At 55.4% G+C, this 25837-nt stretch overlaps 1 protein-coding gene across 2 annotated transcripts in view; it reads right to left on the bottom strand.

The window, feature by feature from the left end:
- mmp17a (matrix metallopeptidase 17a) overlaps positions 1-25837 on the bottom strand; it is a 134629-nt gene that overhangs the window by 25728 nt on the left and 83064 nt on the right. For both annotated transcript variants that reach the window (XM_038803438.1, XM_038803355.1), the window contains exons 5-7: positions 23104-23280; positions 18445-18547; positions 14946-15028 (exon numbers count right to left, since the gene is read on the bottom strand). In XM_038803438.1, coding sequence (XP_038659366.1) covers positions 14946-15028; positions 18445-18547; positions 23104-23280 — 363 coding nt within the window. The remainder of the gene's footprint in view (positions 1-14945; positions 15029-18444; positions 18548-23103; positions 23281-25837) is intronic.

The raw sequence follows: 25837 nt of genomic DNA, 5'->3' as shown, positions 1-25837 counted from the left end.
TGGGACTGTGCCTTGCCCTCTGGGACTGTGCCATGTCCCTCTAGGACTGTGCCATGTCCCTCTGGGACTGTGCCTTGCCCTCTGGGACTGTGCCATGTCTCTCTGGGACTGTGCCAGGTCATCTGGGCCAATGTGCGTTAAGTCCGCAGCCATGGCCAGTTGTGACTCGCTGTCGCAATGTCCATGTGGCCCTGGTACATGGCTGCCTGTGACATGGCCACCCTGTTTCCTTTTCAATGTTCTTGTCGGGTTTTTGAATACAAAACAAGTTTGAATATGGATAGAAAGAGAAAATGCTGGAAAATCTCAGCAGGTCTGGCAGCATCTGTAGGGAGAGAAAAGAGCGAACGTTTCGAGTCCGATGACTCTTTGTCAAAGCTAACAGACAGAGAAAGTGGGAAATATTTATACTGTGGAGTGAGAATAAAAGATGAGTCATAGCCACAGAAACCCAGGGAAACTGGGTGCTAATGGCCACAGATACCAAGGGGAAAGAGTATTAATGGCAGCCCCCAGAGAGAACAAAAGATGTGAAAAGTCAAACAGCAGGGAAACTAACATCAGAGGATGAACTGTAGGTGTGGGGGGGAAAGGGGGAAGCAAAGAGGAGAAAGGTGCAGGAAAGGTGGATAAGATTGGGGGGGGCGGGGAATTAAATATATATTAAGAAAGAAAGAAATGGTAAAAGACAGTTAAAATGAAATGAAAACAAATGGGTCGAGGTGGGGCCGATCATCTGAAGTTGTTGAATTCGATGTTCAGGCCGGAAGGCTGTAGCTGCCTAACCGGAAGATGAGATGTTGTTCCTCCAGTTTGCGTTGCGCTTCACTGGAACATTGCAGCAGGCCAAGAACAGACATGTGGGCATGGGAGCAGGGTCTTTTGTTAAAATGGCAAGCAACAGGAAGGTCAGGATCCTGAATGCGCACAGACCGAAGATGCTCAGCAAAGCGATCACCCAGTCTGCGTTTGGTCTCTCCGATATAGAATATCGGACAAACAGCAGGAGACAAAAGGTGGAAATAAAAAGTAAAACTAAAACAATTTGCACATCGGTTGGTTTCAATTATTTACATACATACATCATAGTTTTTTTTCCTCTTACATTATTTACTGTGGTAGTTGTGGTTTGCTGCGTTTCGCTCCCCACCAGTTTTCTCTTTCGTTTCTTCCCCTTGGTTCAGGTTGTTGACCCCCCTCCCTTGTTTCTAATGCTTCTCTTGTTGGGTATGGTTGGGTTCCATTTTTCCCTGTTCCCCCCCGCCCCCCCGCCCCCCCACTCCCCCACTTCCCTTCGCCTTCCCGCCCTTCCTTGCTTTGTCATGGCTACTCGCTTTGGCTTCTTAGCTGTTGGCTGCCAAGAGGTCTTGGAACAACCATGTGAATGGCTCCCACGTTTTGTGGAAACCTTCCTCCGACCCTTGGATGGCAAAGTTGATTTTCTCCATTTGAAATGAATGAAATTAAAATCGCTTATTGTCACGAGTAGGCTTCAAATGAAGTTACTGTGAAAAGCCCCTAGTCGCCACATTCCAGCGCCTGTTCGGAGAGGCTGGTACGGGAATTGAACCGTGCTGCTGGCCTGCTTTGAATACTGGAGAAATTCTCATAGGTCGGATAGCCAGTCTGCAGCTTTGGGTGGTGCTGCTGACCGCCAGCCGAGCAGGATTCTCCGGTGGGTGATCAGGGAGGCAAGGGCGTCCGCCCTCCTCCCCATGAAGAGATCTGGCTGGTCTGATACCCCGAAGACTGCCACTTTCGGGCATGGCTCCACCCTCATCCCCACCACCCTGGATATAGCCTCGAAGAAGGCTGTCCAGTACCCAACAAGTCTGGGGCAAGACCAGAACATGTGGGTATGGTTGGCCGGGCCTCCTTGGCACCGTTCACATTTATCCTACGCCTCCGGGAAGAACCTGCTCATTCGGGTTTAGTGGGCTCTGTGTACCACTCTCAGCTGCATTAGGCTTAGCCTTGCCCATGAGGAGTTGACCCCGTGCGGTTCTTCGCTCCCAACCTATTTCAAACCCCAAGTCCTTCTCCCACTTCCAGTTGTGTGTTGGACCCCCTTAGCAATAGCCCGTACACGCCCTCACAGTTCTCTTTCCCGAAGGTCTCCGCGTCCAACAGGTCCTCCAGCAGTGACTGTCATGGTGACCATGGGTAGGTCCTTGTTTCTCTTCGTGGGAATTTTTTGAGTTGCGGGTACTTAAATTTGTTTCTCCTCCCCCGGTGTCAGTTGGAATCTTTCCGTCAGTTCTTCGAGCGTTGTTAACCTGTTGTTGGTGTAAAAGTCCCTAATTGTCCTGTCTCCACCTTTTCATGGACGCGCCCATGGTCGCTGGCATGAACCTGCGGTTGTGGCAGATGGGGGGCTTTGTCGGACAGTCTGGTTCAGACGAAATGCTGCCGCAGTTGGTTCCACGACCGAGTGTTGCTACCACCGCTGGGCAGGGCCAGTGCTGTCGCAAATCTTTTGTAGAAGTGCATCGGGAAACGGCCTGGTCCCAGCACCTACATGGAGCTGATACTCTCCATGACTTTTCCCAGATCTAGCGGTGCTTCCAGGCCCTGTCTCCTCTCCTCCGTCATGGCTGGCATATCCAGTCCATCGAGGAACAGATTTATCCCCAAGTCAGCAGCTGGGGCTCTGAGGTGTACAGTCCCCGGGAGAAAGTCTCAATCGCCTTGTTGACCTTTTCCTCATCTGCTACTCATTTGTCTTTGCTATCCCTCGTCTGGGCTATTTCCCTCGTGGCTGCCTGCTTTCTCAGCAGGCGGCTGGCTTTGTCTCCGTGTTCGTACAGGGTCCCCCGTGCCTGGCGGAGTTGGTGCATCGCTTTCCCATGGAGAGCAGGTCACAGTCCATCTGTAGCCTTCTCCTCTCCGGCAGGATCTCTACGGCCGGGGCCTCGGAGTATCACCGGTCTACCTCCAGGATGGTGTCAACTAGCTGTTGCCTAGCCGCCCTATCTCCCATGCCTTGGAGGCTGTAATTTCACCCTGATCACAGCCTTCAGCACCTCCCGGATCGCTGAGGGTGAGACCTCCACATTCTGGTTCTCATTAATATACTCGTCTATAATGGCCTCAGCCACTGTCCGCACCGAGTGCCCTCGGTGGACATTCTGACCCATGGCCGTTATCATCGCACCCAAGTCCTCCACCGCGGACGTCACCTGTGCAGTGTTGCCCTGGGTAACACGATGGGCCGATTTCCCCCGTTCAGTGTTGTAAGGATTTCCCGGAAATTGGTAAAGGCTGGTAGCGGGCAGGGGAAGTGGCATTAAGGCTGCTGCCAGCACCGGGCTTCACGCGTTCACCCCTCATGCCCACGGATTTGCTGCTGGGAGGGTACGGCTCAGGCGAAGGAGCCTGATAACGATAGGCTAATGGATGCAAATGACCCTCCTGACATTGAAGGGGCTGGTTTAGCTCACTAGGCTAAATCGCTGGCTTTTTAAAGCAGGCCAACAGCACGGTTCGATTCCCGTACCAGCCTCCCCGGACAGGCGCCGGAATGTGGCGACTAGGGGCTTTTCACAGTAATTTCATTGAAACCTACTCGTGACAATAAGCGATTTTCTCTTTTTTTTTTCTCTGAATGTTGGGAAACGCGCCCAGTCACTGATGGGGTGAGGGGACAGGTGTTTATGTAAAATGTGATTTGGGTGTTGTCGCGACATTGTCCGCTCCCGTCGCCAGACCCACCCAGCAGGGTCGGGGGCAGGATACCCCAGTCCCTGTGATTCTATGAAGTTAGAAAAGTGGGAATGTAAATGAGACACAAGATAAAATTTATTTATTTATTTATCAATTTAAAGTACCCAATTTGTTTTTCCAATTAAGGGGCAATTTAGGGTGGCCAATCCACCTACCCTGCACATCTTTGGGTTGTGGGGGCGAAACCCACGCAAACACGGGGAGAATGTGCAGACTCCACTCGGACAGTGACCCAGGGCAGGGATCGAACCTGGGACCTCGGCGCCGTGAGGCAGCGGTGCTAACCACTACACCACTATGCTACCCAGGCACTGCATTTATAAGTTCTTTATCTTCACTGCGAGGTCGAATGGAGCCAAGTTTGATTTTATTTGAGTCTCCAACATCAATAATCTTTCAGCTGTATTGCTGGGGGCAGACTGGCAGGGTCTTGTATTGTTAGATAATATCACACGACATGTGGGCCCCTCCGCCTCCAGTCCGACGCCGGTAGTTACAGACAAATCTGAATACAATCTCATTGTCGCGCAGTTAAAATCATGACCCTTCCATCGTTGTGTAAATATTTGCATAAATAGGTAAGGGGAGTTGGAGACAGATGCTTGCTTTCACAGTTTGAGAAAAGTGAATTATACTTTGATGGCTAATGGAATGCGGTCTCGCCCTGAGCATTTTCCATGGCATTTGCTATGTTGCAGCTGCAGGTTTTCTGATTCAATGTGTTGGTAACGAGCCCAGGCATGATGTGGTATCACACTGTGAGACAGTACTGCACAGAGCAAGACAGAAATACATGCCTCCCTCACCATCGCTGCCTCCAACTGTTTCTATGATGATTTCAAATCTTTTGCCTCAAAGTAGCTCGACACGCAAGTCGCCGTCAGAGCGGCTTCAAAGCTCAGATTTGCCCTTTGCAAGTTGGAGTTCATTCCCCTAATCCCCACTACGCACCTTTGTTTGAAGCGGAGGTTAAAGTTACATTTTTTTGATCTGTTGATTTGTGTGGACCTCCACGAGTTAGCTCCTCAGGAATATTGATTACTCAATACTGATTACTCAATATTCCTGCTGCTGACATCTCCCACTGCAGCACAGTCAGCGATTTCAATAGCTCTCTGTTCTCTCAGTGACCAGAACTGGACACAGTGCTCTGGGAGGGCCTGACCGGGACTGGACACAGTGCTCTGGGAGGGACTGACGGGAACTTGACACAGTGCTCTGGGAGGGTCTGACCAGAACTGGACACAGCGCTCTGGGAGGGTCTGACCAGAACTGGACACAGTACTCTGGGAGGGCCTGACCAGAACTGGACACAGTGCTCTGGGAGGGCCTGATGGGAACTGGACACAGTGCTCTGGGAGGAGTCTGACCAGAACTGGACACAGTGCTCTGGGAGGGCCTGACCAGAACTGGACACAGTGCTCTGGGAGGGCCTGACCAGAACTGGACACAGCGCTCTGGGAGGAGACTGACCAGAACCGGACACAGCGCTCTGGGAGGGCCTGATGGGAACTGGACACAGTGCTCTGGGGGGCCTGACGGGAACTGGACACAGTGCTCTGGGAAGAGACTGACGGGAACTGGACACAGTGCTCTGGGAGGGACTGACGGGAACTGGACACAGTGCTCTGGGGGGTCTGACGGGAACTGGACACAGTGCTCTGGGAGGGTCTGACGGGAACTGGACACAGTGCTCTGGGAGGCTCCGGCCAGAACTGGACACAGTGCTCTGGGAGGGTCTGACCAGAACTGGACACAGTGCTCTGGGAGGCTCTGACCAGAACTGGACACAGTGCTCTGGGAGGGACTGACGGGAACTGGACACAGTGCTCTAGGTGGAGACTGACCAGAACTGGACACAGTGCTCTGGGAGGGACTGACGGGAACTGGACACAGTGCTCTGGGAGCGCCTGATGGGAACTGGACACAGTGCTCTGGGAGGGACTGATGGGAACTGGACACAGTGCTCTGGGGGGAGACTGACCAGAACCGGACACAGCGCTCTGGGAGGGTCTGACCAGAACTGGACACAGTGCTCTGGGAGGGTCTGACCAGAACTGGACACAGTGCTCTGGGAGGGTCTGACCAGAACTGGACACAGTGCTCTGGGAGGGTCTGACCAGAACTGGACACAGTGCTCTGAGAGGGACTGACCAGAGCTGGACACAGTGCTCTGGGAGGGACTGACGGGAACTGGACACAGTGCTCTGGGAGGGCCTGACGGGAACTGGACACAGTGCTCTGGGAGGGACTGACCAGAACCGGACACAGTGCTCTGGGAGGGTCTGACCAGAACTGGACACAGTGCTCTGGGAGGGACTGACGGGAACTGGACACAGTGCTCTGGGAGGGCCTGACGGGAACTGGACACAGTGCTCTGGGAGGGCCTGACGGGAACTGGACACAGTGCTCTTGGTGGAGACTGACCAGAACTGGACACTGTGCTCTGGGAGGGCCTGACCAGAACTGGACACAGTGCTCTGGGAGGGCCTGACCAGAGCTGGACACAGTGCTCTGAGAGGGACTGACCAGAGCTGGACACAGTGCTCTGGGAGGGCCTGACGGGAACTGGACACAGTGCTCTGGGTGGGCCTGACGGGAACTGGACACAGTGCTCTGGGAGGGCCTGACGGGAACTGGACACAGTGCTCTGGGTGGGCCTGACGGGAACTGGACACAGTGCTCTGGGAGGGCCTGACGGGAACTGGACACAGTGCTCTGGGAGGGCCTGACGGGAACTGGACACGGTGCTCTGGAAGGGACTGACCAGAACTGGACACAGTGCTCTGGGAGGGACTGAGCAGAACTGGACACAGTGCTCTGGGAGGGACTGAGCAGAACTGGACACAGTGCTCTTGGTGGAGACTGACCAGAACTGGACACAGTGCTCTGGGAGGGCCTGACGGGAACTGGACACAGTGCTCTGGGAGGTCCTGACGGGAACTGGACACAGTGCTCTGGGAGGCTCTGACCAGAACTGGACACAGCGCTCTGGGAGGGACTGACCAGAACTGGACACAGTGCTCTGGGAGGGACTGACCAGAACTGGACACAGTGCTCTGGGAGGGCCTGACGGGAACTGGACACAGTGCTCTGGGAGGGCCTGATGGGAACTGGACACAGTGCTCTGGGAGGGCCTGACGGGAACTGGACACAGTGCTCTGGGAGGGCCTGATGGGAACTGGACACAGATCTCTGGGAGGGACTGACCAGAACTGGACACAGTGCTCTGGGAGGGCCTGACCAGAACTGGACACAGTGCTCTGGGAGGGCCTGACCAGAACTGGACACAGTGCTCTGGGAGGGACTGACGGGAACTGGACACAGTGCTCTGGGAGGGACTGACAGGAACTGGACACAGTGCTCTGGGAGAGCCTGACCAGAACTGGACACAGTGCTCTGGGAGGGTCAGACGGGAACTGGACACAGTGCTCTGGGAGGGACTGACCAGAACTGGACACAGTGCTCTGGGAGGGACTGACCAGAACTGGACACAGTGCTCTAGGTGGAGACTGACCAGAACTGGACACAGTGCTCTGGGAGGGCCTGACGGGAACTGGACACAGTGCTCTGGGAGGGCCTGACGGGATCTGGACACAGTGCTCTGGGAGGATCTGACCAGAGCTGGACACAGCGCTCTGGGAGGGACTGACGGGAACTGGACACAGTGCTCTGGGAGGGTCTGACCAGAGCTGGACACAGCGCTCTGGGAGGGACTGACGGGAACTGGACACAGTGCTCTGGGAGGGACTGACGGGAACTGGACACAGTGCTCTGGGAGGGACTGACGGGAACTGGACACAGTGCTCTGGGAGGGACTGACGGGAACTGGACACAGTGCTCTGGGAGGGACTGACGGGAACTGGACACAGTGCTCTGGGAGGGACTGACCAGAACTGGACACAGTGCTCTGGGAGGGCCTGACCAGAACTGGACACAGTGCTCTGGGAGGGACAGACGGGAACTGGACACAGTGCTCTGGGAGGGTCTGACGGGAACAGGACACAGTGCTCTGGGAGGGACTGACCAGAACTGGACACAGTGCTCTGGGAGGACCTGACAGGAACTGGACACAGTGCTCTTGATGGAGATTGACCAGAACTGGACACAGTGCTCTGGGAGGGACTGACCGGTACTGGACACAGTGCTCTGGGAGGGCCTGACAGGAACTGGACACAGCGCTCTGGGAGGGCCTGACGGGAACTGGACACAGTGCTCTGGGAGGGCCTGACGGGAACTGGACACAGTGCTCTGGGAGGGACTGACCAGAACTGGACACAGTACTCTGGGAGGGCCTGACCAGAACTGGACACAGTGCTCTTGGTGGAGACTGACCAGAACTGGACACAGTGCTCTGGGTGCAGACTGACCAGAACTGGACTCAGTGCTCTGGGAGGGCCTGACGGGAACTGGACACAGTGCTCTGGGAGGGCCTGACCACAGCTGGACACTGTGCTCTGGGAGGGACTGACCAGAACTGGACACAGTGCTCTGGGAGGGCCTGACGGGAACTGGACACAGTGCTCTGGGAGGGCCTGACGGGAACTGGACACAGTGCTCTGGGAGTCTCTGGCCAGAACTGGACACTGTGCTCTGGGAGGGCCTGACGGGAACTGGACACAGTGCTCTGGGAGGGCCTGACAGGAACTGGACACAGTGCTCTGGGAGGGACTGACGGGAACTGGACACAGTGCTCTGGGAGGGCCTGACGGGAACTGGACACAGTGCTCTGGGAGGGACTGACGGGAACTGGACACAGTGCTCTGGGAGGGACTGACGGGAACTGGACACAGTGCTCTGGGAGGGACTGACGGGAACTGGACACAGTGCTTTGGGAGGGACTGACCAGAACTGGACACAGTGCTCTGGGAGGGACAGACGGGAACGGGACACAGTGCTCTGGGAGGGTCTGACGGGAACAGGACACAGTGCTCTGGGAGGGACTGACCAGAGCTGGACACAGTGCTCTGGGAGGGACAGACGGGAACTGGACACAGTTCTCTGGGAGGGTCTGACGGGAACAGGACACAGTGCTCTGGGAGGGACTGACCAGAGCTGGACACAGTGCTCTGGGAGGGACAGACGGGAACTGGACACAGTCCTCTGGGAGGGACTGACGGGAACTGGACACAGCGCTCTGGGAGGGACTGACGGGAACTGGACACAGTGCTCTGGGAGGGTCTGACCAGAACTGGACACAGTGCTCTGGGAGGGACTGACGGGAACTGGACACAGTGCTCTGGGAGGGACTGACCAGAACTGGACACAGTGCTCTGGGAGGGACTGACGGGAACTGGACACAGTGCTCTGGGAGGGACTGACCAGAGCTGGACACAGCGCTCTGGGAGGGACTGACCAGAACTGGACACAGTGCTCTGGGAGGGACTGACGGGAACTGGACACAGTGCTCTGGGAGGGACTGACCGGGACTGGACACAATGCTCTGGGAGGGACTGACGGGAACTGGACACAGTGCTCTAGGTGGAGACTGACCAGAACTGGACACAGTGCTCTGGGAGGGACTGACCGGTACTGGACACAGTGCTCTGGGAGGGCCTGACAGGAACTGGACACAGCGCTCTGGGAGGGCCTGACGGGAACTGGACACAGTGCTCTGGGAGGGCCTGACAGGAACTGGACACAGCGCTCTGGGAGGGCCTGACGGGAACTGGACACAGTGCTCTGGGAGGGCCTGACGGGAACTGGACACAGTGCTCTGGGAGGGACTGACCAGAACTGGACACAGTGCTCTGGGAGGGCCTGACCAGAACTGGACACAGTGCTCTGGGAGGGCCTGACCAGAACTGGACACAGTGCTCTGGGAGGGACTGACGGGAACTGGACACAGTGCTCTGGGAGGGACTGACGGGAACTGGACACAGTGCTCTGGGAGGGCCTGACGGGAACTGGACACAGTGCTCTGGGAGGAGACTGACCGGAACTGGACACAGCGCTCTGGGAGGGTCTGACCAGAACCGGACACAGCGCTCTGGGAGGGTCTGACCAGAACTGGACACAGTGCTCTGGGAGGGACTGACCAGAACCGGACACAGCGCTCTGGGAGGGCCTGACCAGAACTGGACACAGTGCTCTGGGAGGGACTGACGGGAACTGGACACAGTGCTCTGGGAGGGACTGACCAGAACTGGACACAGTGCTCTGGGAGAGCCTGACCAGAACTGGACACAGTGCTCTGGGAGGGACAGACGGGAACTGGACACAGTGCTCTGGGAGGGTCTGACGGGAACAGGACACAGTGCTCTGGGAGGGTCTGACGGGAACAGGACACAGTGCTCTGGGAGGGTCTGACGGGAACAGGACACAGTGCTCTGGGAGGGACTGACCAGAACTGGACACAGTGCTCTAGGTGGAGACTGACCAGAACTGGACACAGTGCTCTGGGAGGGCCTGACGGGAACTGGACACAGTGCTCTGGGAGGGCCTGACGGGATCTGGACACAGTGCTCTGGGAGGGTCTGACCAGAGCTGGACACAGCGCTCTGGGAGGGACTGACGGGAACTGGACACAGTGCTCTGGGAGGGTCTGACCAGAGCTGGACACAGCGCTCTGGGAGGGACTGACGGGAACTGGACACAGTGCTCTGGGAGGGACTGACGGGAACTGGACACAGTGCTCTGGGAGGGACTGACGGGAACTGGACACAGTGCTCTGGGAGGGACTGACGGGAACTGGACACAGTGCTCTGGGAGGGCCTGACGGGAACTGGACACAGTGCTCTGGGAGGGACTGACGGGAACTGGACACAGTGCTCTGGGAGGGACTGACCAGAACTGGACACAGTGCTCTGGGAGGGCCTGACCAGAACTGGACACAGTGCTCTGGGAGGGACAGACAGGAACTGGACACAGTGCTCTTGATGGAGATTGACCAGAACTGGACACAGTGCTCTGGGAGGGACTGACCGGTACTGGACACAGTGCTCTGGGAGGGCCTGACAGGAACTGGACACAGCGCTCTGGGAGGGCCTGACGGGAACTGGACACAGTGCTCTGGGAGGGCCTGACGGGAACTGGACACAGTGCTCTGGGAGGGACTGACCAGAACTGGACACAGTACTCTGGGAGGGCCTGACCAGAACTGGACACAGTGCTCTTGGTGGAGACTGACCAGAACTGGACACAGTACTCTAGGTGCAGACTGACCAGAACTGGACTCAGTGCTCTGGGAGGGCCTGACGGGAACTGGACACAGTGCTCTGGGGGGGCCTGACCACAGCTGGACACTGTGCTCTGGGAGGGACTGACCAGAACTGGACACAGTGCTCTGGGAGGGCCTGACGGGAACTGGACACAGTGCTCTGGGAGGGCCTGACGGGAACTGGACACAGTGCTCTGGGAGTCTCTGGCCAGAACTGGACACTGTGCTCTGGGAGGGCCTGACGGGAACTGGACACAGTGCTCTGGGAGGGCCTGACAGGAACTGGACACAGTGCTCTGGGAGGGACTGACGGGAACTGGACACAGTGCTCTGGGAGGGCCTGACGGGAACTGGACACAGTGCTCTGGGAGGGACTGACGGGAACTGGACACAGTGCTCTGGGAGGGACTGACGGGAACTGGACACAGTGCTCTGGGAGGGACTGACCAGAGCTGGACACAGTGCTCTGGGAGGGACAGACGGGAACTGGACACAGTGCTCTGGGAGGGTCTGACGGGAACAGGACACAGTGCTCTGGGAGGGACTGACCAGAGCTGGACACAGTGCTCTGGGAGGGACAGACGGGAACTGGACACAGTGCTCTGGGAGGGACTGACGGGAACTGGACACAGCGCTCTGGGAGGGACTGACGGGAACTGGACACAGTGCTCTGGGAGGGCCTGACGGGAACAGGACACAGTGCTCTGGGAGGGTCTGACCAGAACTGGACACAGTGCTCTGGGAGGGACTGACGGGAACTGGACACAGTGCTCTGGGAGGGACTGACCAGAACTGGACACAGTGCTCTGGGAGGGACTGACGGGAACTGGACACAGTGCTCTGGGAGGGACTGACCAGAGCTGGACACAGCGCTCTGGGAGGGACTGACCAGAACTGGACACAGTGCTCTTGGAGGGACTGACGGGAACTGGACACAGTGCTCTGGGAGGGACTGACCGGGACTGGACACAATGCTCTGGGAGGGACTGACGGGAACTGGACACAGTGCTCTAGGTGGAGACTGACCAGAACTGGACACAGTGCTCTGGGAGGGACTGACCGGTACTGGACACAGTGCTCTGGGAGGGCCTGACAGGAACTGGACACAGCGCTCTGGGAGGGCCTGACGGGAACTGGACACAGTGCTCTGGGAGGGCCTGACAGGAACTGGACACAGCGCTCTGGGAGGGCCTGACGGGAACTGGACACAGTGCTCTGGGAGGGCCTGACGGGAACTGGACACAGTGCTCTGGGAGGGACTGACCAGAACTGGACACAGTGCTCTGGGAGGGCCTGACCAGAACTGGACACAGTGCTCTTGGTGGAGACTGACCAGAACTGGACACAGTGCTCTGGGTGCAGACTGACCAGAACTGGACTCAGTGCTCTGGGAGGGCCTGACGGGAACTGGACACAGTGCTCTGGGAGGGCCTGACCACAGCTGGACACTGTGCTCTGGGAGGGACTGACCAGAACTGGACACAGTGCTCTGGGAGGGCCTGACGGGAACTGGACACAGTGCTCTGGGAGTCTCTGGCCAGAACTGGACACTGTGCTCTGGGAGGGCCTGACGGGAACTGGACACAGTGCTCTGGGAGGGCCTGACCGGGACTGGACACAGTGCTCTAGGAGGGCCTGACGGGAACTGGACACAGTGCTCTGGGAGGGACTGACCAGAGCTGGACACAGTGCTCTGGGGGGCCTGACGGGAACTGGACACAGTGCTCTGGGAGGGCCTGACGGGAACTGGACACAGTGCTCTGGGAGGGACTGACCGGGACTGGACACAATGCTCTGGGAGGGACTGACCAGAACTGGACACAGTGCTCTGGGAGGGACTGACCAGAACTGGACACAGTGCTCTGGGAGGGACTGACGGGAACTGGACACAGTGCTCTGGGAGGGTCTGACCAGAACTGGACACAGTGCTCTGGGAGGGACTGACCAGAACTGGACACAGTGCTCTGGGGGGGCCTGACCAGAACTGGACACAGTGCTCTGGGAGATTCTGACCAGAACTGGACACAGTGCTCTGGGAGGGATTGACCAGAGCTGGACACAGTGCTCTGGGAGGGACTGACCGGGACTGGACACAGTGCTCTGGGAGGGACTGACGGGAACTGGACACAGTGCTCTGGGAGGGACTGACGGGAACTGGACACAGCGCTCTGGGAGGGCCTGACGGGAACTGGACACAGTGCTCTGGGAGGGACTGACCAGAGCTGGACACAGTGCTCTGGGAGGGACTGACCAGAACTGGACACAGTGCTCTGGGGGGCCTGACGGGAACTGGACACAGTGCTCTGGGAGGGCCTGACGGGAACTGGACACAGTGCTCTGGGAGGGACTGACCGGGACTGGACACAATGCTCTGGGAGGGACTGACGGGAACTGGACACAGTGCTCTGGGAGGGACTGACCAGAACTGGACACAGTGCTCTGGGAGGGCCTGGCCAGAACTGGACACAGTGCTCTGGGAGTGCCTGACGGGAACTGGACACAGTGCTCTGGGAGGGACTGACCAGAACTGGACACAGTGCTCTGGGAGGGCCTGACGGGAACTGGACACAGTGCTCTGGGAGGGACTGACGGGAACTGGACACAGTGCTCTGGGAGGGACTGACGGGAACTGGACACAGTGCTCTGGGAGGGACTGACGGGAACTGGACACAGTGCTCTGGGAGGGACTGACCAGAACTGGACACAGTGCTTTGGGAGGGCCTGACCAGAACTGGACACAGTGCTCTGGGGGGGCCTGACCAGAACGGGACACAGTGCTCTGGGAGGGTCTGACCAGAACTGGACACAGTGCTCTGAGGGGGCCTGACCAGAACTGGACACAGTGCTCTGGGAGGGTCTGACCAGAACTGGACACAGTGCTCTGGGAGGGTCTGACCAGAACTGGACACAGTGCTCTGGGAGATTCTGACCAGAACTGGACACAGTGCTCTGGGAGGGACTGACCAGAGCTGGACACAGTGCTCTGGGAGGGACTGACCAGAACTGGACACAGTGCTCTGGGAGGGTCTGACGGGAACTGGGCACAGTGCTCTGGGAGGGACTGACGGGAACTGGGCACAGTGCTCTGGGAGGGTCTGACCAGAGCTGGACACAGTGCTCTGGGAGGGCCTGACGGGAATTGGACACAGTGCTCTGGGAGGGACTGACCGGAACTGGACACAGTGCTCTGGGAGGGACTGACGGAAACTGGACACAGTGCTCTGGGAGGGACTGACCGGAACTGGACACAGTGCTCTGGGAGGGACTGGCGGGAACTGGACACAGTGCTCTGGGAGGGACTGACCGGAACTGGACACAGTGCTCTGGGAGGGACTGGCGGGAACTGGACACAGCGCTCTGGGAGGCTCTGACCAGAACTGGACACAGTGCTCTGGGAGGGACTGACCAGAGCTGGACACAGCGCTCTGGGAGGGACTGACGGGAACTGGACACAGTGCTCTCGGAGGGACTGACCGGAACTGGACACAGTGCTCTGGGAGGGACTGACCGGAACTGGACACAGTGCTCTGGGAGGGACTGGCGGGAACTGGACACAGTGCTCTGGGAGGGACTGACCGGAACTGGACACAGTGCTCTGGGAGGGACTGACTAGAGCTGGACACAGTGCTCTGGGAGGGACTGACCAGAACTGGACACAGTGCTCTGGGAGGGACTGGCGGGAACTGGACACAGTGCTCTGGGAGGGACTGACCAGAGCTGGACACTGTGCTCTGGGAGGGACTGACCAGAACTGGACACAGTGCTCTGGGAGGGACTGACCAGAGCTGGACACTGTGCTCTGGGAGGGACTGACCAGAACTGGACACAGTGGTCTGGGAGGGACTGACCGGTACTGGACACTCTGCTCTGGATAAATTTGACCAAACGGATAGGGGAGGAGATTGGACTGTTCACCAATATCCAGTAATCACGATAGGCAGGAGACAGGGAAACCATCGCTCAGGGTTTGTAAGGTGTGGGTGAGAATGCCCCTATTGGGTTAGCATGCTTGCCGATCAATCTCACAGCAAACTGGAGGGAGATACAGAATTAAAATCCTTACCTTTGAAGAAGAAAGCTTCTCCCCTGATCTGAGCAACAGCATCAAAGTTGGTATTGCATCTGTCAGCAACGTCTGTTCTGGGTCTGTGGGAGGAAGGAATGTGATCAGCGATACATCTCATCTCCAACATACGCCCACCGGTAACTGTGCAGGTATCCACAATAGATTCACCTTTCATTCAAACCCCATGTGTAATCATAGAATTTACAGTGCAGAAGGAGGCCATTTGGCCCATCAAGTCTGCACCAGCTCATTGAAAGAGCACCCCGCTTAAGCCCAGGCTTCCACCCTATCCCCATAACCCAGTAACCCCACCCAACCTTTTTGGACACTAAGTGCAATTTAGCATGGCCAATCCACCTAACCCGCACATCTTTGGACTGTGGGAGGAAACCGGAGAATCCGGAGGAAACACACACAGACACGGGGAGGATGTGCAGACTCTGCACAGACAGTGGCCCAAGCCGGAATCAAACCTGGGACCCTGGAGCTGTGAAGCAACTGTGCTGACCACATGTGCTACCGTGCTGCCCAGTTTTGGCAACCGTGCAGCACCAATTAATTAATTAATTGACCTCTAGGACAGTGCTGTGAGCACAATCCAGGAAATAGAGTCACAGGTCGTCACTTGACGATGCAGAACTGGAAACTCGCTGTCGAGAGAGACATGCTGCTGAAGCTTTTCATCTTGCACTCATCATGACAAACACAAGAATGCAAAATTTCAAACCCTCACAGCGGTTAATACTACAGGAGGAAAGGTCGCTGATTAGTTGACAACTTACCAGGTCTCGGCCTATTCTCTGGTTTTGACGAGCTGCGAGAATTTGAAATTTGTCCTGATGAGTTCAAGACAAGAAACTTCAGCAACCTGTCTCTCTTTTCAGTAATATCCAAAATCAGAGGCATTCCTGTTCCTACCAGCTGTGGGAAGGCGCGGGGTGTCGCGAGGATGGACATGTCGGGTGACCAATGCTGGGGGCACGAGGAAGGGGTAGTTGGGTTTGGGGTGGGGGGGGGGGGGGGGTCGAGGTGGCCATGTGATGAATCCTTCAGGAATACATCGGGTCGAGTTTGGAGAGAAATGCAGAAGGCCGATTTTAACCCAGGGATCTGACGCGGTGGCTGCACAGCTGGACAGAGCCCGAAATCACCTCCGTTGAGGAAGGCACACTGTATGAAGTGCCCACCGGAGACCCAGGGGGCAGCAATACCACCCTTGAGAGCTGCCAGCCTATCAGAGGCTGTAGATGCCTTCGATCCAAGCACCAAAGACCCAGGGTCAGTGAGGGACGTAGGCCTCAGGTGAAAAGGGGGGGGGGGGGCAAACAGGAGTCACAGGGAGGGGTTCTCTGGATAGGAGGTGGGGCAGTGGGCGGCTCTCAACTGGCACTGGCCCTTATCGATGCCGTGTCTCCCAGTGGAACACACATTTCCTTTGACCAAGAGAGCCCCAGGGGCCGGAAGCAACAGGGTTTCATGGAATCATAGAATAAAAGAATTTACAGTGCAGAAGGAGGCCATTCGGCCCATCGAGTCTGCACCAGTTCTGGTCAGAGCCTCCTAGAGTCTGCACACAGGGGGAACGTGCAGACTCCTCACAGACAGTGACCCAAGCCGGGAATCAAACCTGGGACCCTGGAGCTGTGAAGCATCAGTGCTAGGGTTTGATTTTTTGGGATCACCAGGATGTGATTGTCCTCCCTGTTGTCGGTTCAATACCTGCTGTGGTGCCTCTAAGGGCCTCAGTTGGCATTGGGGCCACACACAAGCCTTCCTACCTCAGGCCTAATCAGGCCAGAGGCGGGAAGGAGGGTCACCCACATCCTTCCCATTGCCCACCCTCTGGCCACCCCCCACCACCAGTCTCCCCCCCCCCCCCCCCAGCCAGCGGCACGGATCCCGGTCAAATGTGTCGGCGCTGGACACAGTCCGCAGCCGTCACGCCGAATTCCCGCACGGCTGAGACCACGCCGCACCATCGAGAACTCGGCCCATCGTGGGCGGAGCATCGCGGGTGAGCCGGCCAATGACGCGCGGCACGATGATGCAGTTTGGAATGGGCGGAGAATGGCTGAGTGGCGTTAAACGGCACCCACGCCGGAGCCCATTGTCCATCCGATCACCAAACACGGGCAACAGAAGATTCCGCCCACCATGTTTTACTTAGCGGGTCTCAAACAACACAGCATAAAACAAAGGGTGCTACGGCTACTCCTTTGATAGCATCTTCCAAACCCTCTACCATCTACAAGGACAGGGGCAGCAGACACAAGGAAACATCACCATCTGGAGCTTCCCCTCCAGATCACCCACCATCGTGACTTGGAAATAATCACCCCTTCCTTCACTGTCACTGGGGCAACATCCTGGAACTCCCTCCCTAACAGCACAGTGGGTGTACCTACGCCTGAGAGACTGCAGCGGTGTTTCAAGGAGCCAGCTCAGCACCACCTTCTCAAGGGGCAAGTGTGAATGGGCAACAAACGCTGGCCTAGCCAGCGAGGCCCACACCCCATAGACCCCATTGAGAAAATGTGAGGGGGTGATATTTGCCGCATGCGAGAAGCAGAATAGCTGACGCTTCGCTATCTCTGTAATTAGTTAGAGTCAATGGAGTGGCCCATCTCACAAAAAGCAACTTGGGATTGATTAAATCAGTGATTAGAAAGTAGCAGAGCAAGAAGCACTCTGTTCGCTGCTATCATACCTCAGTGTCCCTGCAGTAATAATAGAATCCAAATATCTGACAGGATAAGAGAGAGTCTGTCCACTCAGCAACTTCTCCCGGCAGAGGAGGCGAGTGACTGGGGAACACAACACATTCCCATTCCATCGACAACCACGTACCGAGGACGCATTTTTCAAAAAGGCAGAAGATGATTCATCTGAGGGTAAAGTTGTTTCCGCAGTTGATCGCCTCTCGCAGTGCGGTTGTGTGGCGTAATTCACACTGTATTACACATGTTGTACTATGTCTCTGTAAGCTCGGCACATGAGCAGTTGCGCTGCTCTGCCACTAGGGGGAGATGCACTGGGAGTGTACGGGAGTTTGTACTGGGCTCCACCCTTGGCTCCTCCCCCTAACCGGAAGTTTAAAGGTTGATGCTGAGAGCCTGCCTGCCAGTTCATCTGGAGTTCATCCCGTCACAGGCAGGCTCTGTTGTAAGACGATTAAAACCACTGTTCACTTCTAATCACGCGTCGCGTGAATTGATGGTCCCATCAGGTTGGCTACACGGAGGGAGGTGTCCAAAAGATGTGCGGGTTAGGTGGATTGGGCCACGCTAAATTGCCCCCTTGGTGTCCAAAAAGGTGAGGTGGGGGTTACGGGGATAGGGTGGAGGCGTGGGGCTTAAGCAGGGCGCTTTTTCCAAGGGCCGGTGCAGACCCGATGGGCCGAATGGCCTCCTTCTGCACTGTAAATTCTATTACTCTATGTGGGGAGGTGGGAAATGATTGGCTAAACTGCCCCCCCCCCCCCCCCCACCGTACTCACCGGGCACTTGGCCGTTTTGCTGGAGGCCCTGGGAGCTCTGGGTGATCGGATGAATTGCCCACGTGGGGTTGACTGCTGGGGAACAGCATCAACTCTCTGACACCTTCATGTGGAGACAAAGACAAAGGAAAGACAGTGAGAAAAAAAAAACCCTAGCCAGCCTCGATGCGGACTGAAACCGAATTAAATAAAAAGCTTTTGAGAGTGTGGTCACGTAGAATCTCCTCTAACAGGCTTTAATTTCATCCCCTGGTTAATTTGAATGGTTTCGAGCCATCAGAAGCTTCAAGAATCTACAAATGCAGCCCCAGCGTAAAGGTGGACGGTTTCTCAGCTAGACCTGAGCAATCTCCTTCATTCCCCACATGTATTAAATCAACAAGTGACATTTCTAATTAGCAATATTCTTTCCAGTTCACTGAATATCCCATTTACTCTTTTATGTCCGGGGAATTTATTACAGCTCTCAGTATCAGTTTCCCAAGCAAACATCAGAGAGCTACACGGTGTGAAAGAGTTTCCTGCCGGCCGGTGAAACAATCCAGCACATGGCTTTTGCCGTCTTTCAGAAAGCACTTCAGCCTTTTGTGAACAATTCTGTGGTCCAATTTGAAATGTGTTTGAGGCAGCTCTCAGTTCAAAGGTGCTGGGTACAGCTCCCAATCCAGGGGCTTGAGTTTGCCGCCTTTCGCTCTTGAACTGCGAGCACTTTCAGAGCCAATCCAATTGCTGTGGATCCGGAATGTCAGGGGTCACATACAGGCCAGGATGGCAGGCTTGCTTATCCCAAGGACAATCAGGTGGGTCGAAACAGCAATTGATTCACCATCACCATTTCGACTTTTAATTCCATATTTTAACCCGGATCGCCAGAGCATTATCCCGGGTCTCTGGATTGCTCGTCCAGTGTCAATATTACTACTCCATCACCTCCCCGATCACAGGGTCAGTACTGAGGGGGCCATTTAGCTCAGTTGGTTGGGCAGCTGCCTTGTCATGCAGCGACGGTTCAATTCCTGTGGTGTCTGAGGTTATTTTTTCTTTCCAATATAAATTTAGAGTACTGATATACCGTCAATTACCCCGAGACGAGAATGGTGCAACAATCGAGGCTTTATTGAACAAGATGTTGTGCCTCCTGTAGCTGGAACCAGAATGGCTGCAGCGCAGGAGAGCGCACACATTTATACGCTGCCGACTGGGAGGAGCCAGCAGGCAAGGATTTACCGTCATACCTCTAATATACGGGCAGTGCCGTAATACATATAATATACCACTAGTGGTGTTCACCACAAGTACCAAATTAATTTTTTCCAATTAAGGGGCAATTTAGCATGTTCAATCCGCCTAACCTGCACATCTTTGGGTTGTGGGGGCGAAACCCACGCAAACACGGGGAGAATGTGCAAACTCCACACGGACAGTGACCCAGAGCCGGGATCGAACCTGGGACCTCGGCGCCGTGAGGCAGCAGTGCTAACCCACTGCGGCACCGTGCTGCCCCACGATTTAAAAATTCCTGACCTTGTTTTCACATTGCTCCATGGCTTTTGCCCCCTTCCCATCTCGGTAATCTCCTTCAGCCCTATAACCCCCGGAGATCGCTCCGGCCTCCTGATTCCCGGATTTCAAACTCCACACACTGGCAGCCACTCCCTCAGCTGCCTGGGGGCTTGAACTCTGGAAATCCATCCCTACACCTCTCCGCCTCGCTATCTCCTCTTCCTCCTTTCAGACATCCCTTTATACCTGCCTCTCTGACCCAGCTTTCCACCTCCTGCCTTATCTTCTTGTGTGGCGCTTTGCCATATTTGTCTTAATACATCTGTGAAATACCTCGGGACATTTTATTGGATTACAGGCACCACGAAATGTAAGCATGGGGTCTTGTGGCTGTAGTGGGTGGCGTCCCTGATTCTAAGACAAGCTCCGGGATCGATTCCCACCCCAGGACGTGATGGCCCAGGAAGGCAACTTCATAACACAGTCAGGCAGGTTGGGTGTGTCAACCCACAAAATCCTTCCGAACACGCCAATAGTTGGTAGTAAGAGGGGGAGAGACTCCTGGATCAGCCACACTTGATGCGGAGTGGCGTCCCCTCTAGCTGTAGGCCGCTGGCGACAAACTAGCGAACTGTTCCGGGAAAAAGCTGGCGATGGTAACAGACAATGAATCGCCTTACTGCAGGCAGTTCATCGTCTGTTTCCATCGCCAGAGAAAGAAGATAAATATAAGTTGTTAATGAACGACTCCAGGGGTACAAAGGTGCAGGGAAAGCCCCCTAAGTAACAACCACCTGCCCCAATCTGCCCTTCCGTTCGCTGAGGTCCCACGAGGGTTGACTCGCCTCATCCACCCTACCCCCACACCTCCCAACACCAATGGTGACTCAATTCTGACCAGCTTTGGAAGGGAGTCATTGTCAGACCGAATGAACTCAAACCTTCCCGGCCTGGCTTGTGACTGGGAAGGTTCCCCATGGTTAGACCACACTTGGAATATTGTGTCCAGTTCTGGTTGCCTCATTATGGGAAGGATGTGGATGCTTTGGAGAGGGTACAGAGGAGGTTTACCAGGATGCTGCCTGGACTGGAGGGCATGTCTTATGAAGAAAGATTGAGGGAGCTAGGGCTTTTCTCACTGGAGCAAAGAAGGAAAAGAGGTGATTTGATAGAGGTGTACAAGGTGATGAGAGGCATGGATAGAGTGGATAGCCAGAGACTTTTCCCCAGGGTGGAAATGGTTGTCATGAGGGGACATAATTTTAAGGTGATTGGAGGAAGGTATAGGGGAGATGTCAGAGGTTGGTTCTTTACACAGAGAGTGGTGGGTGTGTGGAATGCACTGCCAGCGGAGATGGTGGAGTCAGAGTCATTAGGGACATTTAAGCAACTCTTGGACAGGCACATGGACAGCAGTAAATTGAAGGTGTGTAGGTTAGGTTGATCTTAGATTAGGATAAATCTGTGGGCCGAAGGGCCTGTACTATGCTGCACTGTTTAATGTTCTATGATCTGGGGTGGTTTGACCGACATCATGAATTGAAGACGGCTCATCAGAATTAAATAAAATATTATTTGCACTGCACGTGACCACAGGGTCCTGACCTGTGACCAGAATCTTCCAGGGGGCTTGCTTGTACCTCCATCCAGGTAGATGGATGTGAAGCCAACCGCCTGTCACAGTTCATCTTTGTTCAAAACAAAACAATGCGGGGAGGATTAAATCTAAGCTTTTAATATCGAAGGCAGTCACAAGTAATATATATTCTTGGTAGGCAGATGTGAAGGTTGCCGGCAACAGGAACACTGCTGGAAGTCAAACACGCACTTCCAGGCAGTTTGATATTTATTAAATTCTCGCAAAGATTGATCGGCCCAGAGAAATCGTAAATCTTTTCACATAAAGAGCTCATCTGTCGAGCACATCAGGGTCAGGCTTGTCATAAATTAAATGGCAACGGTGACAATGTTGTTGAGGTGATTTTTAGTTGGAATAATACGCTGATTTTTAACTGAGGAGGTTTTCCTGAACTCTGGGAACACAGCAATTGCCAACTGGGGAAAGGCCACGGTCCCCCTCCTTCACGTTGTCCCACCCTGACAGTCACATGACACAACGATAATGGAGTTATTGATCCATCACAGTGACTCTAATGAGGTACAACAGAGCCAGGCCTGACCATAAGAGCAGAAGACACAGGAGCATATTTAGGCCACTCGGCCCATCGAGTCTGCTCCGCCATTCAATCATGGCTGATATTTTCTCATCCCCATTCTCCTGCCTTCTCCCCATAACCCCTGGTCCCCTTATTGATCAAGAACCGATCTATCTCTGTCTTAAAGACACTCAGTGATTTGGCCTCCACAGCCTTCTGCGGCAAAGAGTTCCACAGATTCACCACCCTCTGGCTGAAGAAATTCCTCCTCATCTCTGTTTTAAAGGATCGTCTCTTTAGTCTGAGATGGTGTCCTCTGCTTCTAGTTTTTCCGACAAGTGGAAACATCCTCTCCACGTCCACTCCATCCATGCCTCGCAGTATCCGGTAAGTTTCAATAAGATCCCCCACTCATCCTTCTAAACTCCAACGAGTACAGACCCAGAGTCCTCAACTGTTCTTCATTCCAGGGATCATTCTTGTGAACCTCCTCTGGACCCTTTCCAAGGCCAACACGTCTTTCCTTAGATACGGGCCCAAAACTGCTCACAATACTCCAAATGGGGTCTGACCAGAGCCTTACACAGCCTCAGAAGTACATCCCTGGTCTTGTATTCTAGCTCTCTCGACATGAATGCTAACATTGCATTTGCCTTCTTAATTGCCGACTGAACCTGCACGTTAACCTTTAGAGAATCGTGAACAAGGACTCCCAAATCCCTTTGTGCTTCTGCTTTCCGAAGCCTTTCCCCATGAGGTGGGGGAGACCCTCAGTCGAGGGAGAACATTTGGAACGTTAGGCCCAAAGTCACCTTTCCCCCCGATGCACCCCACTCACCGTCAGGTGATGTCAGGTCTCAGTTATTCCGGCTACATGCCACAATGTGATTCCCCAAAGAAAGCTATATAATTTGCATTTGTGAATGAATCAATACTTTCTGTGTCCATCGTATCCCAAGTACATAAATGGAAGAAAGGTGCGAGGGGATAGAGTCCGAACCGTATAGCTGCCAGATTCTCAGCCGGTCATCGTAAGGCAGGTGATACTGGAGAGGGTCTCCCACAGGTCCCTGGTAATAAGGTCTCATTATGGATTCATTGACAGAGGAATGGGATAGTCCAATGGCATGGCCGAATTCATGGACAGCCACAGCAAACAGGTCCATCTCAAGGGGATCTGCAAGAAAGAAAGACACCTTCTCAAACTGGCTGATAGATCATCCATCATCATTATCATTCTCATCTGTGTTTTCAAATCCCTCCATGGCTTCACCCCCTCCCTACCTCTGTAATCTCCTCCAACCTCTACACCCACACCTGATCTCTGTAACCTCCTCCAGCTCCTACACCCTCCCTATCTCTGTAACCTCCTCCAGCCCCTACACCCCTCCCTATCTCTGTAACCTCCTCCAGCCCCTACAACCCTCCCTATCTCTATAACCTCCTCCAGCCCCTACACACCTCCCTATCTCTGTAACCTCCCCCAGCCCGACACCCCTCCCTATCTCTGTAACCTCCTCCAGCCCCCACCCCCACTCCCTATCTCAGTAACCTCCACCAACCCCTGCACCCCCTCCCTATCTCTGTAACCCCCTCCAGTCCCCACCCCAACGCCCTATCTCTGTAACCTCCTCCAGCCCCCACCCCCACTCCCTATCTCTGTAACCTCCTCCAGCCCCCACCCCCACTCCATATCTCTATAACCTCCTCCAGCCCCCACCCCCACTCCCTATCTCTGTAACCTCCAGCCCCCACCCCCACTCCCTATCTCTGTAAACTTCTCCAGCCCCTACCCCCACTCCCTATCTCTGTAACCTCCCCCAGCCCCCACACCCACTCTCTATCTCTGTAACCTCCTCCAGCCCCTACACCATTCCCTATCTCTGTAACCTCCTCCAGCCCCCACCCCCACTCCCTATCTCTGTAACCTCCTCCAGCCCCAACACCTCCTCCCTATCTCTGTGACCTCCTCCAACCCCTACACCCACTCCCTATCTCTATAACCTCCTCCAGCCCCCATCCCCACTCCCTATCTCTATAACCTCTTTCAGCCCCCACCCCCACTCCCTATCTCTGTAACCTCCAGCCCCCACCCCCACTCCCTATCTCTGTAACCTCCCCCAGCCCCCACCCCCACTCTCTATCTCTGTAACCTCCTCCAGCCCCTACACCATTCCCTATCTCTGTAACCTCCTCCAGCCCCCACCCCCACTCCCTATCTCTGTAACCTCCTCCAGCCCCAACACCTCCTCCCTATCTCTGTGACCTCCTCCAACCCCTACACCCACTCCCTATCTCTATAACCTCCTCCAGCCCCACCCTCACTCCCTATCTCTGTAACCTCCTCCAGCCCCCACCCCACTCCCTATCTCTGTAACCTCCTCCAGCCCCTACACTATTCATAATCTCTGTAACCTCCTCCAGCCCCCCCCCCCCACTCCCTATCTCTGTTACCTCCTCCAACCCCTACACCCCCTCCCTATCTCTGTAACCTCCTCCAGTCCCCACCCCCACTCCCTATCTCTGTAACCTCCTCCAGTCCCTACACCCCTCCCTATCTCTGTAACCTCCTCCAACCCCTACACCCACTCCCTATCTCTGTAACCTCCTCCAGTCCCCACCCCAACTCCCTATCTCTGTAACCTCCTCCAGTCCCTACACCCCTCCCTATCTCTGTAACCTCCTCCAGCCCCTACACCCCTCCCTATCTCTGTAACCGCCTCCAGCCCCTACCCCCACTTCCTATCTCTGTAACCTCCTCCAGCTCCTACACCCATTCCCTATCTCTGTAACCTCCCCCAGCCCCCACCCCCACTCCCTATCTATGTAACCTCCTCCAGCCCCAACACCTCCTCCCTATCTCTGTAACCTCCTCCAACCCCTACACCCACTCCCTATCTCTATAACCTCCTCCAGCCCCCACCCCCACTCCCTATCTCTATAACCTCCTTCAGCCCCCACCCCCACTCCCTATCTCTGTAACCTCCTCCAGCCCCCACCCCACTCCCTATCTCTGTAACCTTCTCCAGCCCCTACACTATTCATAATCTCTGTAACCTCCTCCAGCCCCCACCCCCACTCCCTATCTCTGTTACCTCCTCCAACCCCTACACCCCCTCCCTATCTCTGTAACCTCCTCCAGTCCCCACCCCCACTCCCTATCTCTGTAACCTCCTCCAGTCCCTACACCCCTCCCTATCTCTGCAACCTCCTCCAACCCCTAAACCCCCTCCCTATCTCTGTAACCTCCTCCAGTCCCCAACCCCACTCCCTATCTCTGTAACCTCCTCCAACCCTACACCCCCTCCCTATCTCTGTAACCTCCTCCAACCCCTACACCCCCTCCCTATCTCTGTAACCTCCTCCAACCCCTACACCCCATCCCTATCTCTGAAACCTCCTCCAACCCCTACACCCCCTCCCTATCTCTGTAACCTCCTCCAACCCCTACACCCCCTCCCTATCTTTGTAATGCCCACCAGCCCCTACACCCCCTCCCTATCTCTGTAACCTCCTCCAGTCCCTACACCCCCTCCCTACCTCTGAAACCTCCTCCATCCAAACAACCCTCTGAGATCCCTGTGCTCCTCCAATCCTGGTCTGGAGCACATTCCTGAATTGTCTAGTTTCAGCCTCCAGCTGCCTCATTCCCAAGCTCCGAAATTCCCACCCGACACCTCTCCCTCTCTCCCCTTTAAGATGCTCCTTATAACTGGCCGCTTTGACTACGTGTT

Source organism: Scyliorhinus canicula, chromosome 1 (genome assembly GCF_902713615.1).
Source record: "Scyliorhinus canicula chromosome 1, sScyCan1.1, whole genome shotgun sequence".
Taxonomy (NCBI): Eukaryota; Metazoa; Chordata; class Chondrichthyes; order Carcharhiniformes; family Scyliorhinidae; genus Scyliorhinus; species Scyliorhinus canicula.
The sequence above is the reverse complement of the archived record's forward strand: the minus strand, read 5'-3'. Positions and strand labels throughout refer to the sequence as shown.